The sequence below is a fragment of the Thunnus thynnus genome, chromosome 24, assembly GCF_963924715.1.
Source record: "Thunnus thynnus chromosome 24, fThuThy2.1, whole genome shotgun sequence".
NCBI classification, from domain to species: domain Eukaryota; kingdom Metazoa; phylum Chordata; class Actinopteri; order Scombriformes; family Scombridae; genus Thunnus; species Thunnus thynnus.
The window spans coordinates 18,583,632-18,601,222 of NC_089540.1; the positions used below are offsets into that span (position 1 = coordinate 18,583,632).

Sequence of the window (17,591 nt, forward strand, 5' to 3'; positions counted from 1 at the left end):
AGCATATCAACATGAGAGCGCTATCAGTCTGAACATCTAAATCACAGCAAGAAAGAGAAGACGAGGATTTCCAGAAATGTCAAACTACACTTCTAATGCTAATGTAGCATAAAATGCTAACATGCATTTAGCTTGTAAACATTTGTTTTTTTAACTGTATCAGACTGAACATCTAACTTTCAGAAAGAAAAGCAAATAAGTGTATTTTCCAAAATAACTTTTACTTTAAGTTTGGATAAGTTTAAGTCTTAGTTTTGGTTAAATAAAGAAAAACTAAATTGTTTGTTTTTTCATATTTTTGCACTATATTTATTGCTTTACCACAAAAATGACCAGATGAGCCAAACCAGAAATCATCCTAAATTCTATTAGATTTCACAGAAGCGTTTGATGAAACAATTTGATGCCGGAAGCAGCTGTTTGGTTTTTCTTTGTTGGATTCACTGAAGAAAGATGTTTTTGAAGATTTGTAACCTTCTTAAAGCACTTTAAATAACGTTAATAAAACCCTGTCTTTATGCATTTAGACTACAAAACTAAAAACACAGAAGAAGCTAAAGTGGTTCAGTTAATAACAAGCTTTTCTTTACTGCCTGTAACATTCAATAATTGGATTTAAAGAGTCTCATCTGAAAGTAATTCATAAGAATGTAAAATGGCAGTTCACCACAATACACCAAGCGACCTCAGGCTGGTGTGTAAGTGTGTTTGAGTGACCTTGTGACTTACATTTGGCTGCATTTTCAGGTCGTAAACAGGCAGGATGATTGTCAGCTGACTGTAGATAAACAGGAGTTAATGTCGTGGACCTGCAGACATGTTAGAAAAAGTAAAAGATTTAAGTGAACAGAAGTTATTTAACGGCCTCGTCTTGCTTATCAGAGACTTCTTTGTCTCTATGGAAACTGCAGCTCATGTGGACGTTTACATGAAAGTAAACAAACACTCATTTCCTTAAAGGGACAGTTCACCACATCACAAGAATAACGAGGTCTGTTGATTATCTAAAGTAACCAGGATGCCGCTAATGGAGCAAATGTAATTCACTAAAAACAAAAAGAATTCAGGAGTAAAATAAAAGAAAGAAAAGAAGCAAAGAATGAAAGTAAAGAAATCAGGAAATGAAAAAAAAGGAAAAGACGGAAAGAAATAGGAACAGACAAATGGAGGAAAAACATGAAGGAAAGAGGACAGAAGAAGAGAGGGCAGGAAGGATGGAAAAAGGACAAGAAGAAGGAATGAAATCAGTATAAAAGGAAGGACAAAGGGAAAAAAGAAATGTAAAAGGAAAAGATGGAAATAAATAAGGAAAGAGGGAAGGGTAGAGGATGCACAGAAAGGGAGGAAAAATGTGTGGCTAAAACAAGAGAGTAAAGAGGAAAAAGGAGAAAGACGGAAAGAAATGAGGAAAGAGGCAAAAAAATAAGAAAAAGGATGGAAAAGAAGGAACAAGAGGAGGAACAAAGGAAGATGGAAAGAGGAAAAGACAAAGGCAAATAAGAAAGAAAGGATGGATAGAAAGGGAAGAAACAGATTGAAGGAAGGACAGAGAAAAGCAGCAGGAGGAGTAAGAAAGAAGAAAAGAAATAATGAAAAGGGGAAAGGACTGAACTAAATGTTTCCTCGGACAGTGTTTCCCTGTTGAGCTGCAGGTGGAAGTATAATAACAAAAAGAGGGACTTTGGCACTAAAAAGACTGTAACGTTGAAAGATATTTCTGAGCGACAGTCAACACTTCAGTGGAGAGAAGCTCACAGGAGGCTTTGATGTCTTAATACTGAGAACAGCGAACATCCAAGTTGTTGTAACTCTCTTTCCGTTCTGTCCTCTGAAAGTCTTTATTCTTTAACCCGAGCAGATCAGCCTACAATATGAAAAATTAGTCTAATTGTTTCACTAGTTTCTAAACAAAGGACCCGTGACATCTTAAGTCACGTTGCATTGAGCCTCAAGTCATTATCAACACATTTTGGCTTCACATCCCACCTATCTGTGTTGTCTAGAAGGATCCTCTCTGGCCTTGGTTTACCACGGCAGCGCTGATATACTCTTTATCAGAGAGGTTTCTGCTTTCACCAAAACATCACAGACAGCTGAAGTCTGGAGGACAGATTAAGAATTACAGTGTGAGTTTTGACCCAATTTGTGACTCGATCTGTAACCCTTAAAGATGGAAAACTCCATAACACTTTAAATACATTTATGGACATTTAATCCTCCATCACTTCCATTGTAAGTGCTTTATGAAGGGATCTTCTAATGGTCAGTATGAACAGGAGGCAACAGCAAGAAAAACATGTTTCACTGCTGTTTTAAGACACTTAAAAAAAACTGTGAACGTGTCCTTTAACTCCACCTGTACTCGAGTAGAAATACTCCGTTACCTCCGGCTGGTGTCGGGTGTCCTGCATGTTTGGGGGGGGGGGGGGGGGGGGGGGGGGGGGGGGGGGACAGGGGGGAGGACTCTAACTGTAGGACCCTGAGTCAGTCCGGCCGCCACCAGCTTCAGACACACACCACCTTCAACAGCGAGGTAGGAAAACACACACACACACACACAATGTTTCATATAAAGTTTGTCAGCAGGAAACAAGGAGGCAGATTTTCTATTATTGTGACTTTTCTCACCTCAGATCAGTGTTGTTGTTTTGTTACTTTTAAAGTGTGAAACTTTTTGCGGCCTTTCAGCCTTTTGGCCTGCCTGTCAGCCTCTGAGGCAGCTGTCTCTCCGGTTATAAATAGACCTGCTGGAAGGCCTGTTATCACCCACACACACACACACACACACACACACACACACACACACTCATACAAATACACAGCAACATCAGCTTTTAAAACCTCATACATTTCTCATTTTTCTCATGAATTCAGAAGATAAAAGTGTCTTTCTTCCCTCTCTGACCTCATCATTTCTCATATTTCCTGCTGTGTAAACGACATTTATTTCCGTCTTTAAGCTGAACAGATCACGCTGTGGTGCAAACGTGTGCTGTGAAAGCACTGCCAGGTTTATATATAAGATAACTCCACTTTAAGTCTCCTTGTTTAGCATTTATAAGCAGCATATAAACAGTTCATAAATGGTTTATAACACTGTTTATCTGCACATCAAGGTGTTAAATGTGAAGTATTTTTCATGTTGGTCAGAGCACCACTATTAAGCATTAACAATCAGTACATAAAGAGTTAATAAATGGTTAATAACACACTAAAATGTAAGAGGATATAAGTGTGTATTCATGTATTTGTCAACAACGACAAGTGGAGGCTGCTGTATAATCAGATGTAATAATGACTTCATAGGAGAGCTTATAACCGCTGACACATGCTGTACATTAATAAACACTTTAAAACGTCCTTAAATCTGCTGATGACATCATTACAGTGAGTCAAATGATTATAAACTGCTCGTAAAGACTTAAAGTGTTATCATCAAACCACAGCTGCAGATTATTCTCATCATGGATTAATCATTTGCTTTATCAAACATCAGAAAACAATTTAAAGCACAAAGTGACATCATCCAGTGTCGTGTTTTGTCCGACAAACACTCAAAAAATATTCAACTTACAATCATGTAAGACCAAGAAAAGCTGCAAATTCTCAATTTTAAGAACCTGGAAGCATCAAATGTTGAGCATTTGTGCTTGAAAAGTGACTTGTTGAATTGTTAGAGATTCATTTTCTGTTGATCGACTCATTGTTGGAGCTCTATAATCATAGAACATGTCAGAAATATCAGAAAATTAGTTTCCTGCAGCTCGAGGAGATGTTAACAAACACCAAGAAAGCAGCAAATCTTCAATATTTAAAGATGAAACTGGTAAAAATTTGGCATTTTTTGCTTAAAAAAATTACTTAAATGACTAATCAGTGATGAAATAGTTGCAGATTAATCGACCAATCGTTTCAGCTCTATTTATAACTTTGCTAAATAGAAATGTCTGTTGTGTTTACACAGTATAAACAGTTCAGGCCTTCAGCAAAATCTGACACTAGACAATCATCTCGCAGCTTGTATCATAATACCGTCCAACACTAGAGTCAGAGACAGCTGCAGCAGCTTTTATTCAGAAGAATAACAGAGTTAAAGGACAGTTTCACCTGTTTGCTTCTATATTATCACGATGATGAGGAGCAAAATGTGTTCACGGCATCATCAAATATCAAAAACTGTCAAATATTAAAAGTTGGCATCAAGATTGTCTTCTGTTAAAATGAGGAAATCTGGAAACTTTGCTAGTTTCAGGCTGTATTTTATTCAGAGTTCTTGTTTCTTATTATTAACATTCCTCAAACTCACAGGTATAAAATAAAGTATTTTGGTATCAAAACGTGTCAAATAATTCCCGTCAAAAAGGACGTGAAGACATGCGGAGCTGTTTCCTGTAACCTGAAACATGAACATGAATCAAAGCGTCTCTTCATCAGTGTTTCTCTCCCCGTGTGTGTGTTCGATAGACGGATCCAGTTTTGCTTAACAGGAGGCAAGGATCTTGGTTGCCATGGCATCAACCAATGAGAGCGGAGAGCGCAGGGATCAGACGGTTCCCAATGGAGACGAGGAGGAAAAGGAGGAGGAGGAGGAGGGGGAGAGCGTCCGAGGAATCCAGTCTCATTATCTCCGCTGTGCGTCTCCCAGGTAGAAGACGACCTGTTTAAAGAACTGTTGATTTAACATGAAAGAATATGTGAAGCACATTTATGCGTCTTTAAAGCTTCGCTGGATTCCACATTTCATCCAGTCTTCATCAAATCTGTAGATTGTTTCTTGCAGGAGTTTAAACTTTTACATTTTCAGTCATAAAGAAAAGAAAAACAGGATTTTGCAGCCTCATGAAATCATCAGTCTGAGTTCTTCTTTCATTTGAGGCTTTAAATATCTTCTCAAAACGTTATTTTAAAGGATTATATTGATTATTTTTCCAGTTCCAACATGTTTAATTTGTTTATTTTGCTGTTTTTGTCTTTATTTTAGTCATTTTTTTCTATTTCATTCTTTTATTTGACATATTTTGTTCAATTATAGAGCTGAATTGTCTTAATGTAGTTTTTCCCACATTAGACACTTTGTAACATTGTTTATTATTATTATGATATTATAATTATTGTTATTATTATTAATGTTATTATCCAAAGCAGTGAAATAAGCTGCTATGTTTTGTTTATGTAAAGATTTGGCTGTCGAGAGTACAAAGAATGACATTTACTTGTGATCGTTTTACTTTTCTACCTCTATTCTTTTCTATTTGTGCAAATTTGTACAAACAAATAATTACAACATTTTAAGGATTCGACAATTATGGGGTGCAATTGATCAGAAATTTGCAATTAAGTAAAAAAAGAAAATGCAGGAAATGCAGGCAAACGTCTATTTCTAAGAAGATTTTTAGAATGAAAGTCATCGACCTGTCACTGGTGGTTTTTTGATTTGTGATGAAAATTTATTCTATTTGTTGTAAATTTACTACATCAGTAAATAAAAAACAAATAACAGAAACAGAAGAGTTACAATCTCAGCACAGACACTAACATGATAAAGTATCAGTCAGTGATGAATCGCTGAGGAAACATGTTTAAAGAAGCCGAATGAAGACAGAAAACAAACATGGAACTTTACAGACAAAGTGGAGCATGAAGAGGATTATTGAATTAAGCAACAAGGATAATTTAAATGACGGCATTTGAAGATGAGTTCAAATGAAAATGAAATTGACGTCATGTATCAAGCATGGTGCGTAATAAAGACCATCTGCAGACCCTGTTATATATATATGTTTAAATAAATGACACTGAGAGGAAGAAGATCAGTTTTAGAAGCATTTTTATAAACAAAGTCCAGTATCAGTGATGTGATTTTAAGCATTTTTGTGTATGATACATTGCTGTTCATACACTAGCAGATAGAAGTTTTAGAACACCCCAATTTTTCTAGTTTTTATTTAAATTTAAGCAGCTCAAGTCTAGTAAATAATCTTAAAGGGTACAAAGGTGAGTGGTAAAAAAACCTTGTAGGTTACCAAAAACTGTAAAAGTGTTAATTTCAGAGTTATAATCAAGTTCTGTGTTAATAACTTACAGCTTTTCTGCAGCAATGGAAGTAATTTAAGCCTTGAAAGTTGATGCAAACAGTTCCTGCAGGTCTCCCAACTTTAATTGAACATGTGTGTCCAGGAAGTGTGACGGTCTGCGGCTATTTGCTGGATCCAGAGGTGGTGATTTGTTCTCTGCCTGGTGCAAAACATTAGTGGGAACTTCCAAACAGTGTTGGGAAGAACTTTCCAACAATGTGTTCAGCTGTTAAATCTGCACAGTATAACAACTGCAAACTGTAAATTTCAATGAAACCTTGAAACCTTCTTTCTCTCTGTCTCCAGTTTCTCCATGGTGTCAGACTCCAGGTTCTCCATGATCTCCGGCTCCGACGCTGCGAGCATCTTCATGGAGCCCATCCACCTCTCATCAGCCATCGCCGCCAAGAAGATCATCAACGAGGGTGAGACACAAGAAACAGTCATGTGATCAACCAAAGAGAGAAACATGGTCTGAGATTAGATCCCAGAGTGCGATTAATTGTTCTTCTCATTATTTTAAGTCAACAAATAATATAAAAATAATGACAAATGTCCATCAGAAGTTTCCAGAAGTGAAAATCATGTCTTCAGGCTGCTTTTCAAACACTGCTGAAATGATTATTTGATTAACTGATTAGTTGATGGCAGGCAGTGTGGGCTCACTGTGTGTAAATTAGATTTTGGTAATAAGATTAATTTAATATATTTAATAATAATTTTCTGTTATTTATATCCTGTTCTGATGTTGAATGTCAAACATGGTCAAAGGTCCAAAACTTGAGGAGAACATATGAAGAAATGCTGCCTGCAAGTCAAAATTCAGGGCTTCAACTGTCCTGAATCCTTTGTTTGCAAAGTTACTTCCTGCTCGTTATGACATCAGATTGTTCGCACGGCCGTCAGGAGCTAAAACGGCCTGTTTCAGACAGAGGCTGAACTGAGGGGCTGCATAAAGGGCCAGTAGAAGATAAATAAGGAGTTTTTAGCTGTAAATCAAGCAAAACATATTGCAGTAAAGCCCAAAAATATAAATATACACCTGGAAATATGCAGAATATGTCCCCTTTAAGTTATTCATGAGAATCAGCCTTATCTTTAGTGCTCTTCACTTCTCATCCAAATACAGCATTTGGAGTAATGAGCTCTGAGTTTCATATAATCCTCCTCATTTACTGAGAATCCATATTTCATTCCTTCAGCTCATTACCGGACGGAGAGATCGAGACGTCTTCGTTGTCGCTGATTGAGGAAATTAGTTGATACGACGCATCACAGAGCGCCTCCTGTATCACATTTCTCTTCTGACATTACATTACATTTGGCAGCTTAATGGACGATACATGTTTCATCTGCAGGGGTGAATACAGCTGTGGTGTCTGCTTTCTGTATTTGTAGAATATGCATGCCTACAAGACTTATCTGTATGCAGTTTGTCCTTAAGGATGACAGTGAAAGTATGAGACATGAAGAGGGTTTATTCCCACCAGGAGCTGAAATTGTACGTTGCAATATGAGCGGTTTGTCAGACAGTCTGTTTCACAGCACTTAATATCTGGAAAAGATGGTTTTTACTTTGCTAATGGAGCACTCATAATCAATGCATGCATGCCATGTGGGGACTCGTTTCCAAAGAAACAGAAGCAAAGTCAAAAAAAGGTCCTCATCCTGCTCTCAGGTTACTAAGACGGACGGGAACATTTTAAAATGATTGTGGTAAAGATGTTTTGGCAGGTATGAAACATTTTGGGACTTTGCAGATACATTTGGTACCACCTTCTGATGAGTCTAAAAGTTTATAAGCATTAATTAATGGCTTTAGTAAAGGTTAATCAATCATTAACTGAGTTCTTCTCCTTTCCAAGCTACCAGAATTGTTTGCAAAGCACCAAATTTATTGTCTTCCCTCCTCAGAGCTGCCACCTCGTGGCGTGCGCACCGAGTCCATCCCGGAGTCCATGCTGGAAACCGCCGAGCAGCTGATGGTGGAAGACCTGTACAACCGCGTCAGGGACATGATCGACGACCGCAGTCCCTACAACACCCCCTGTGTGCTGGACATCCAGAGGGCCATGGTGCAGGACCGCCTGGAGGCCCCCTCCAACCCCGTGGACGAGGTGTGGCCCAGCATCTTCATCGCCGAGAAGTGAGTCTCAGGGAGGAAGAGAAAGAGTAAAACATCACTGTCAGAATTACCAACATATCTCTAAAATAAGAAAAACAGACTCATTTAGATGTAATTTTCTCAACCCACAGAGACTTAATCCTTCACTTAACTGAGAACATCAAATCACACGGACAGTGAAAAGGTTTCCATCTTAATGTAGCACAAATTTTTACCAAATTTCCAGAAAATCTGCAAAGAGAAAATTGTAATTAATGTGTGTTTCCATGCACTGCCTTTATGCAAATATTAGTAGTTGGGTTGTTGAGATAAACAGCTGGTGGCAACAGTGAAAAACAATGTACAAAACATGATGGAAATATGGCGACTCTCTCTGTTTCATATATTAATTTGAGGTATTTTTGCAATATTCAGAGAGGTTTATTTTAAATTTCAGTGTTTCTACTCAGATTTTCTTATACACAAACTGTGAATAAAAACAGATGGATGGAAATGTGCCTTGAACCTGAGAGATTTCAGTGAAACGTGGTGCAGCAGGTTATGTTATGTGCAAATTTAAGACCATAATTCACACATAAATCCAGTCACAAAGAGGATTCTGCATGTTTCTTCCCTTCTCTGGAATTACTGACAAAATCTGGGGGAATCAGTGAGATCCAATTTAACATTTTTCTAACAAAAAACAAATTTAATTAAAAATCTGATCAGTTTTTCTTGCTGAAATCAGAGTTTCTTTAAAAGTGACTTTGAGCTTTACGATCAGGTGAAATAAAAACTAAATATAACATCCCAGGCGGTCGAACAATCTCACCCCTCCTGGTTTGACAAAGTAATCTCAACTCAAGGTCCACTTACTAGCTTGTTCCCAACTTTCTAATGAATCACACGGTCTTCATCAGTGGATAGATCTTCACTTTTTGGGACTTCTTGTTCATGTTGGATTCAAAGTTGAGCTTGAAAATTTACTTTTGACTGTAACTGCAGTTTGACAAAACAATCTCAACTCAAGGCCCGCTTACTAGCTTGTTCCCAACTTTCAAACTCACCACATGGTCTTCAACAGTGGTTGGAGTTTATGGAAGTGCAGATCTTGAAAAACAATCTGAACTCAAGGTCCACTTATTAGCTTTTTCTGAAGCAGTGGAATCACATGGTCTTCATCAGTGGTTGGAATTTGCTCACTTGTTTTGTGCAGATTAAGCTGATAAAAAGTGCTCAGAAAAATGTAAAGTTTTGGTTGAAAGCTCCAGAACGAGCCAGACGGGTGGATCTTAAGGTCAAAAATAAACTTGCGAGCTCAGTGATATCCCTGCTGCGCTGTCTCTTAAAGTTAAAGTTTGGATGTCTAATTTCATGCACAATAATAAGACGTGACTTTTCTTCTTCTTCTTCAGATCTGTTGCGGTCAACAAGGCTCGTCTGAAGCGAATGGGAATCACCCACATCCTCAACACCGCCCACGGCACAGGGGTCTACACAGGGGAGTCTTTCTACGCAGGCATGAACATCCAGTACATGGGCATCGAGGTGGACGACTTCCCCGACTCCGACATCTCGGTGCACTTCAGGCCCACCGCCGAATTCTTGGATGAAGCTCTGCTGACGCACAAAGGTGAGATGTGGTTTGTTTGTCTCCATTTTTTATTTGCCCATGACCATTATAAAATGTTTATTATCGTTAAGAAAAGACAATTCAGCCGATTAAAGTCGTGAACCATGAGATTTTTTTTTTTTTAGTTTGTGAATGGTGAATTTTGTCACCAACTATGTGATGTTTCTGCTCCACAGATCACATGAAATTTATTTTCTTTTTGTTATTTTATTTAACAAGAACAATACACAATGCACTTATTTCACCAGATGTAGCTAAAAGCAATTTTTTTTCATCTGTATGTCCCTGGGTGGGGTCACCAGCGATGCAGTAAAAGATAAAAGAGAACAGCTGACCTGAAATGTCAACTTACAAAACTTCCCAGTTTCTAAGAAATGTGTTATGGACCACACAGAGTTCCTGGAAGAGGAGCATGTTACACTGGCAGTGTTGACTGTCTCCATTCATCGCAACTGCAGCTGATTCACAAAGTGTTGCCTCATGACGTCTGCAGCAACAATTGTAGTTCTCATTGCCTTGTATCATGAAATGCTTTGAACAATAACACTTTCACTGCCAGCACAAGTATAAACCATTTTTAATTGTTTCCTTATCAGAAAATCATTTGATTAATTCACTAATGAAATGATAAAATCTGCATCAAACATCTATTTTATTTTCAACTTTTGCTGACACTTCGTTTGCTTTCCATACATGGAATATTTTGCAGTTAGATTCTGGCCAATAAATCTATGATTTTGTTCTTTGATAACTTTGATATTTTTTATATGTAAATAAATAATGACTGTTAATTTCCAATAGCTGTGCACCTACATATGATTTGTTTGCTAACAAGTTCAATATATCAACTTAAAAGTGTCCACAACTTGTTTCCGCTGCCTCCAAGTGGACAAAAAAGTCTGTTATTGTAGGTTTAACTAATATAAGCTTGTCACAGATATATCAGTTACAGCATATAAGTGCCAAGCAATGTGAAGATAGATGTCCCAGTATATATCTTGACATAACAAACTTTCAATTATTGGCCTCAGAAATCCAGTATCAGACTATAATTGCTTTCTTGTTTGTTCACAGGGAAGGTTCTTGTGGTTTCCATGATGGGCGTCAGTCGCTCTGCTGTCCTGGTGGCGTCCTACCTGATGATCTTCCAGCACATGTCCATCATGGAGGCCCTGACCTCCATGAGGAAAAAACGTGCCATCAACCCCAACGAGGGCTTCCTGAAGCAGCTGCGAGAGTTGAACGAGAACCTGATGGAGGAACGCGACGACGATGACGAAACACTCAGCCAGTGTTCTGTCATCGACGCTCGCACACGTGCTCGCATCTTTGGCGAGGGCGGGGATGATTATGATGATGATGATGATGATACAGATAAAGAGGAAGACGAGAGCATGATCGAGGTGAAAGCGCAGTCCATCATGATGGAGGAGGAGGAGGACGGAGCCAGCGTGATGAGCAGCGTCGCCTCTTCTGCAGCTGCTGCGGCGCTCAGGAGTGGATTGATCGGAGCACAGAACGGGCTGGACAACCAGGCATCAACCGGCGTTCAAGAAAAGCTCGTTCTCCCCGAGCAAGAGGGTGGCGAAGACGGAGACGATGACGACGGTTTGGGCAGCATGATCCGTGAGTGGCAGCGGAGAAATGAGGTGTACCAAAGTGACGAGTGGTGGGAGGCGCAGTTGAACAGCGACGGGGAAGATGGGGAATCTCTTGCCGGGGGCCGACCAAGGAAGCCCGGAGGAGGTGGAGATGCTGACGTGGACAGCGTCACCAGCGAGGACGTACGAGCTGTGAAGGAGCGTGTGAAGCGTCGCAACAGACGTCCTCCCTCCGACGCGATGTCCACCTCCAGTTGCACAAGTTACTCCGACCTTTGGAAACAGAGGCTGAAGGAGATCGAGGAACAAGCCGCCGCTCGCTATCGCAAGAAAGAAGACGACGAAGGCAGCGAGAGCACCGCTACAGAGGAAGGAGAAGGAGGAAAGAAGAAGATTAATGATGATGTGGAAAGCCTCCTCTCCGACACCAGCTCCATGTACAACTTTTGCCAGAGGAACAAGGAGAAGATGACGCCTTTGGAGCGCTGGCGCATCAAGAGGATCCAGTTTGGCTGGAACAAGAAAGATCGGGAGGACGGAGAGAAAAGTTCAGTCGGCGATGGTGATGGCGAGGAAGAGGCCAAGACACCATCCTTCCAAGAGGTCAACCTGACGGCCTATCAGGCATGGAAGCTGAGGCAGCAGAAGCGATACGGGGAGGAGAACACGGATGAGATTTTGGAGATGAGTCGGGGTGAAGACTCTGCGACGGTCAAACGGAGGCAGAGGCGTGAGGAGATTCTGGAGCGTGCAAAGAAGAATCTAGAAGAGAGTCAGTCCATGTGTGGCTGGGAGAACGAGAGCTGCGTCAGCGGAGGGACGATACCGCTCTCGGCCTTCTGGGCCGGAGCCGGAGTCATGGGTCCGCCAAGCGTCGCCAACGATGACAACATGTCGATGCTCAGCGGCAGGTCATCTGTCATATCTTCAGTTTCGCAGGCTCGCAGCACGAGATCTGCACAATCTGCTGCCCCAGTTAATCCACTGACACCAGTCCCTCCCATCCTCCCAGTTCCAACTGCACAGGGCCCTGGAGGTGAGCCAATGGTCAATCTGGCCAGCATCCAAAACTGGATCGCTAACGTCGTCTCTGAAACCATCAAACAGAAGCAGAGTGAGATGAGCCTGCCTCCTCCATCACGTGCGGGATCGGAGCTCAGCTTCGGCGGTGCATCAAGCGTGATTTCTGGTCGGGGCGTAGACGATGACAAAGCATCAATGTTGAGCGGCGCTTCCTACTCCAGCGCTCTGTCACAGGGTCAAGGCAGGGCGGCGTCGGTCCTCTCAGGTGGCGGGTCCAGCAGCATCTCCGGCCTCACTGGAAGAGGCTCGGCGCTGGGCTCCACACTTGGCTCCACACTTGGCTCCACACTGGGCTCCAGCCTGGGCTCCAAGAAGAAAATCACCACCACCAGCGTCCCTCTTTTCAGCCTCTTCCAGGACCAAGTCAACCTGAGCAAACTGGATGCCATGGACAAGGAGATCAAGTCCGAGATGAGGGGCAAGATGGCAACCTATGAAAAGAAGAAGATCCTGGAGGACAACAAGCGCAGCACTCTCTACAAGAAGAAGAAACCGAAGGAGGACGAAGACGAGGAGGAGGAGAGAAAGATGAAAGAGGAGGAGTTTCTTGAGGAGGCAAAGAAAAAGGAGAAACCTGTGAGGACTTTCGGCCTCTCTGGGTGTCTGAATCTCAACCCAGCGCTGGAGAAAGATAAGAACACCAGCATCGACGACTGGCTGAAAAGCGTCAGGCCTCCACCGAGGAAACCAGCCTCCGGATCAGAAGCAATCCCAGAAGAGGATCCCTACGACGATCTCGACGCCTCTGCTTCTGAATTTGACTTCTCCAGCCGCAGAGCGTCCTACGCTGCCGATGAAGAAGACGAGGAGAGGTACGGCGTCACCTCCAGATACAGATCAAGATTGCACAATGATCTATCAAGTGAGGACACTTCCTGCAACGGGTTCACACAATCCCAAAGCTACAGCCGAGCGGGAAGGTCATATGGCGCTTACGACGAGAGCGACGAGGGTACGGAGAGCTACCACGACTTCTCCACCAAGAGAAAATTCACCCATCATTCACGATATGAAAGCAATGACACGGAGGGGAGGAGCAGCAGGAGGGAGGACACCAATGACGAGGAGGAGGATGACATTGCTGCCTTCATCGCCCAAACCAGGCAGAGGGCAAGAGCTCGGGCCGCCGCCGAGGCCGAAGACGATGAGGTGCTCTCCGCCTGGAAGGTGCAGCAAGAAACAAAGTCACAGAGTAGAAGTGAATCTTAGAGGAAATCTACTGATTTAGGAGGTGCCAAATCCTTTTTAACACAAGAAAATACAATAAGAGGGAGTAATTATGCTTTCTGAAGTAGCAGCTCTTTGACATTTGAAGAGTTTTGTTTCCCAAAACGTTTCATAAATGAATTATTGTCAGCAAAACTCCTAAAATCTTGAGGAAACATAAAGTGTTGTGAGGTTGATTAAGGACTTTTGTTATGCTCTACTGAACGAGAAACACTGGAATAACTGTGCTGTTAGTGATTTTGTGAGTAGATATCACTTGTGATGTGTTTGGGGAAAAAAAAAAGCACTTTTGCCTTTCTTGTCATGCATCAAAATCTAAAAAGGATTCACGTTTATCACTTGTATTGTTAATAACGACTATATTTATGAACAGTTTATCCCCAAATTAACATTGTAGTTGCACAATTGTTGAATGTAAAACTGCTTATAAAACACATGTATTCATTGCATATTTTCATAAAAGATTAATTATTTTATTGTTGCAATAAATCTTCTGATAAATTATAATTTGTGGTTCATTTTCTTGTTTTTTATTTTAACAGACAGCTGCAGGCTTAATGGGGAAGAGTCTGCTTTTACTTTGGATAATTTTTGAGAATTTTAGGACACAGTTCCTATTATTTTTTTCTTGTATAATAAGAGAGGAGTAATTCCTGGAAGAGTCCTAATTCTGCTAATTTGTTTTGGTTTACTGATTGTGAAAGACTTGGGAGTAAATTTAGATGGCTGTTTGTTTTTAGGAACAACAGTAAGCTATTGAGATCAAATCTAAGTGTTATAGCACCATCTAGTGGACACATGGGGGAAGTGCTTTAAATATTTTGAGATTTTTTTTATAAATCTGAGGGACATTTTCAAAAAAATAAGGAAGTTTTATGATTCTCTGATAATTCCTGATTGCCTTAACAGCTGAGGTAAAAATACCGTAATACCTGTATGATTCAAAAGATTATTAAAATTATCTCAAATTTCAAGTTCAAGTGTATTTAATTGTCTCATACAGCAGAATGAGACCAGGAAATAATAAAAATAAATAAATAAATGATAAAAAAAAAGGAAACAAAAGCATAAAAAATCTCAAGTGTGTAATGCATAAATGTATATTAAAGTGCAGTGAAAGAGATCTGAGTTAGTAAAAAAAGAAGGTGCAAATGCTGTAAAAAGAAGAAAATGAAGAATTATGAAGTTTCTGTCATTTATTTTTCATTTTGCAAACTATTTATCACTTTGTCCTTCAAAGGTCACTTGTATTTAATTAAATTTAGCACTTAAATGTGTAACTCTGATTTGAGTGTTGCCTGTGTACAGCAGCGAGGATGGGAAACGGTGACATAATGCAAACACATGTGAGACTTTAACACACATTACAGCTTATTGTGAAGCTTTACATACCACAGTTGGATAAACCGCTCAGGGAATGTTGATCGTAATGCAGTTATACACTCAGAGAGCACTTTATTGGGAACACCTGCAGTCCAAATACAACAGCTCAACATAAATTCTACTTTTATGAAGCTTCTACTTTTTTAGTTTTTGTTGACATTGTCAGAAAGGTGATAATTCTACTTTATGTTTATTATTGAGGTCATAGTGGGTGATAAAATGGGTAATAAATTATTTAGTATTTTTCCACCAAAGGTTTTTTCCTGGAGAAGGCTTTGAAACAGCATTCAGACCTTCGTGCAGTAATTAAATTTTATTATTTAGAAAATATAATTGGACAATTAACTGAATAATTAAATATGAAAAATGTTCTTTTTGGTTCTGATTGAATGTTTCTTGGTCTCATGACCTCAATTTTCCACAATCCTACAGCATTGTTTTTGTCAGTTGTCAGTGATATTAGAATATCATAGAACTTATTTTGTAAAGGTTAATTCAACTTTATGCTCATTTTTGAAGCTGCAGTTTTTGCTGGTGAATGAATTATTTTATACTGACAGGTGTTTCTAATTTTTCATCCTCGCAATTTATATCAGTGATGATGGAAAAACACCTCTCAGTGCATCATTAGCTGCAATGATTGATTGATTAATCGATAATCAAACTATTAAATTAATCGCCAGCTATTCCGATGATCGATTCATCATTTTAAGTCTTTTTTTTCTCTGGTTCCAGCTTCTTAAAAGTGAATATTTTCTGGTTTCTTTAGTCCTTTATGACAGTAAACTGAATGTCTTTGTGTTGTGGACAAAACGTCATCTTGGGAAACACTGAATAAACATTTTTCACCATTTTATGACCAAACAGCTGATCGATTAATCAAGATCGTTAGCAGCACAAACTACAGCCTTCAAAATAAGAGTTAAGCTGAATCAACACCTCTGTCAAGCAGGTCTGACAAAATAAAACCTTTATTAAGGCACGACGGGACAGTTAAGTGTATTTTTGCTTTTTTTGTTGCCCCTACATTTTCATTACTCCTTAAAAAAATACACCAGTATTCAGCATCTGACGTCCTTGCAGACTTTACATGAGCTCAGCATATTTTAAAAGTCTTTAAATGACACAAATATGCAGGTGGTGGGACAATATATTTCTCAGTAGAAATGAGTAAAACTTGGGTGGAGCGTTGAAGTGAAGCAGAAAGAGAAATCACACCTGAGAGATTAAAGTATTACAAACAACAGTCATGAAGCATGAGGCTGAAAACGTGGCCTTTGAGTCACCGGACTGCGGATTGTAGAGTGACGTGTGGGGGGGGGGGTTTTCTGCCAAGCAGCACAAATTAAATCCTCTCTGAGTGAGTGTGAATGCTTTCATAACAAGTGGTTTGAGTGCAGATTTTCTTTTTCAGTGTTTCTTTTTCTCTCTGTTTCTGACACGTTAAACAAACTGAGCAGTGAAAGAGCAGTTTGCCTTCGTCTCGTCACATGATGGCTAGCTGGTGGACGACTGCAGACATGCTGGACAGTCTGGACCTGGAAGAGAACTCGATCATGTCTCGGGTTATTCAGGCAGTCGGGCTGTTTGGAGATATTCTGTCACTGGAGGACACGATGGCGCCGATCTTGTCTGAAAGCAAAAGAGAGGACGGGTTTGTTAAAAGTCCTGATAACACTGAAGGGACTCCATCAGGTGAGGAGGAGGAGGAGGAGATGGAGAAAAGTGTTCAAAAAGCAGACGATGAAGCAGAAGTGATGATGGAAGAGACGGAAAAGGAAGCAGAGGGTCAACAAGTTCAAGAATGGAAAGATTGTGAGAGCAAAGGTGGAAAACGAGAGGATGGGGAAAAAGTGGAGAAAGATGATGGAAATGTTGAAACGGAGGAAGAGAGGACAAACATGGAGGAGGACAAAGCTGTGAAGATTGAAGAAAAGGAAACAGAAAGCGTAAAGGAGGAGTTGGAGGAAGATGAAGGGCACCACAGGGACAATGAGGAGGAGGCAAAGATTGAAAAACAGAAAGAAGAAGAGGTGCATGAAGTAGAAATGATGGAGGATGAAAAGGAGACAGAGGAAAGAGAAGAAAAGCAGGAGGTTGAGACGGAGAAGAAAGAAAATGAGGGAGAGGAAGAGAAGGAAGAGGAGAAAATAGACGACGAAGCAAAGACTCAAAGAGAGGAGGAAAAGAGCGAAGAAGAAGAAAAGGCGGTAGAGACGGAGGCAGATGATGAAGAAAAAGTGATGATGGAGGAGGTGGAAAGGGAAGCAGAGGATCAACAAGTTCAAGAACGGAAAGATGAAAATGAGAGTAAAGGCGGAAAACGAGAGGAGGAAGATTCGCGAGGAGGAGAAAACGTGGTGAAAGATGATGAAGGAGAGGAAGAGGAGGAAGAGAGGACAAAAAACATGAAAAAGGATGAAGCTGAAAAGACTGAAGAAAAGAAAACAGAAACTGGAGAGGAGGAGGAAGATGAAAGGGGAGAC

General features: G+C 40.3%; 2 protein-coding genes across 2 annotated transcripts in view; both read left to right on the plus strand.

Moving 5' to 3' along the window:
• Nucleotides 1-2,456: 2,456 nt before the first annotated feature.
• Nucleotides 2,457-14,229, plus strand: dusp27 (dual specificity phosphatase 27). The gene is made up of 6 exons (XM_067582661.1): nt 2,457-2,533; nt 4,465-4,645; nt 6,381-6,499; nt 7,989-8,220; nt 9,594-9,811; nt 10,886-14,229. The coding sequence occupies exons 2-6, from the start codon at nt 4,509-4,511 to the stop codon at nt 13,702-13,704; spliced, it is 3,525 nt and encodes a 1,174-aa protein (XP_067438762.1). The 5' UTR covers nt 2,457-2,533; nt 4,465-4,508; the 3' UTR covers nt 13,705-14,229.
• Nucleotides 14,230-16,598: 2,369 nt separating this feature from the next.
• LOC137176743 (uncharacterized) overlaps nt 16,599-17,591 on the plus strand; it is a 7,690-nt gene continuing 6,697 nt past the window's right edge. The window contains exon 1 of the mRNA XM_067582638.1: nt 16,599-17,590. Within this exon, the coding sequence (XP_067438739.1) occupies nt 16,599-17,590 (992 nt within the window). The remainder of the gene's footprint in view (nt 17,591) is intronic.

Bases quoted from the DNA above. Each gene is read 5' to 3' on its own strand.
- dusp27 (XM_067582661.1), top strand. From the start codon at position 4,509: ATGGCATCAACCAATGAGAGCGGAGAGCGCAGGGATCAGACGGTTCCC. The intron at 8,221-9,593 runs GTGAGTCTCAGG...CTTCTTCTTCAG, and splicing joins AGCATCTTCATCGCCGAGAA to ATCTGTTGCGGTCAACAAGG. The intron at 9,812-10,885 runs GTGAGATGTGGT...GTTTGTTCACAG, and splicing joins AGCTCTGCTGACGCACAAAG to GGAAGGTTCTTGTGGTTTCC.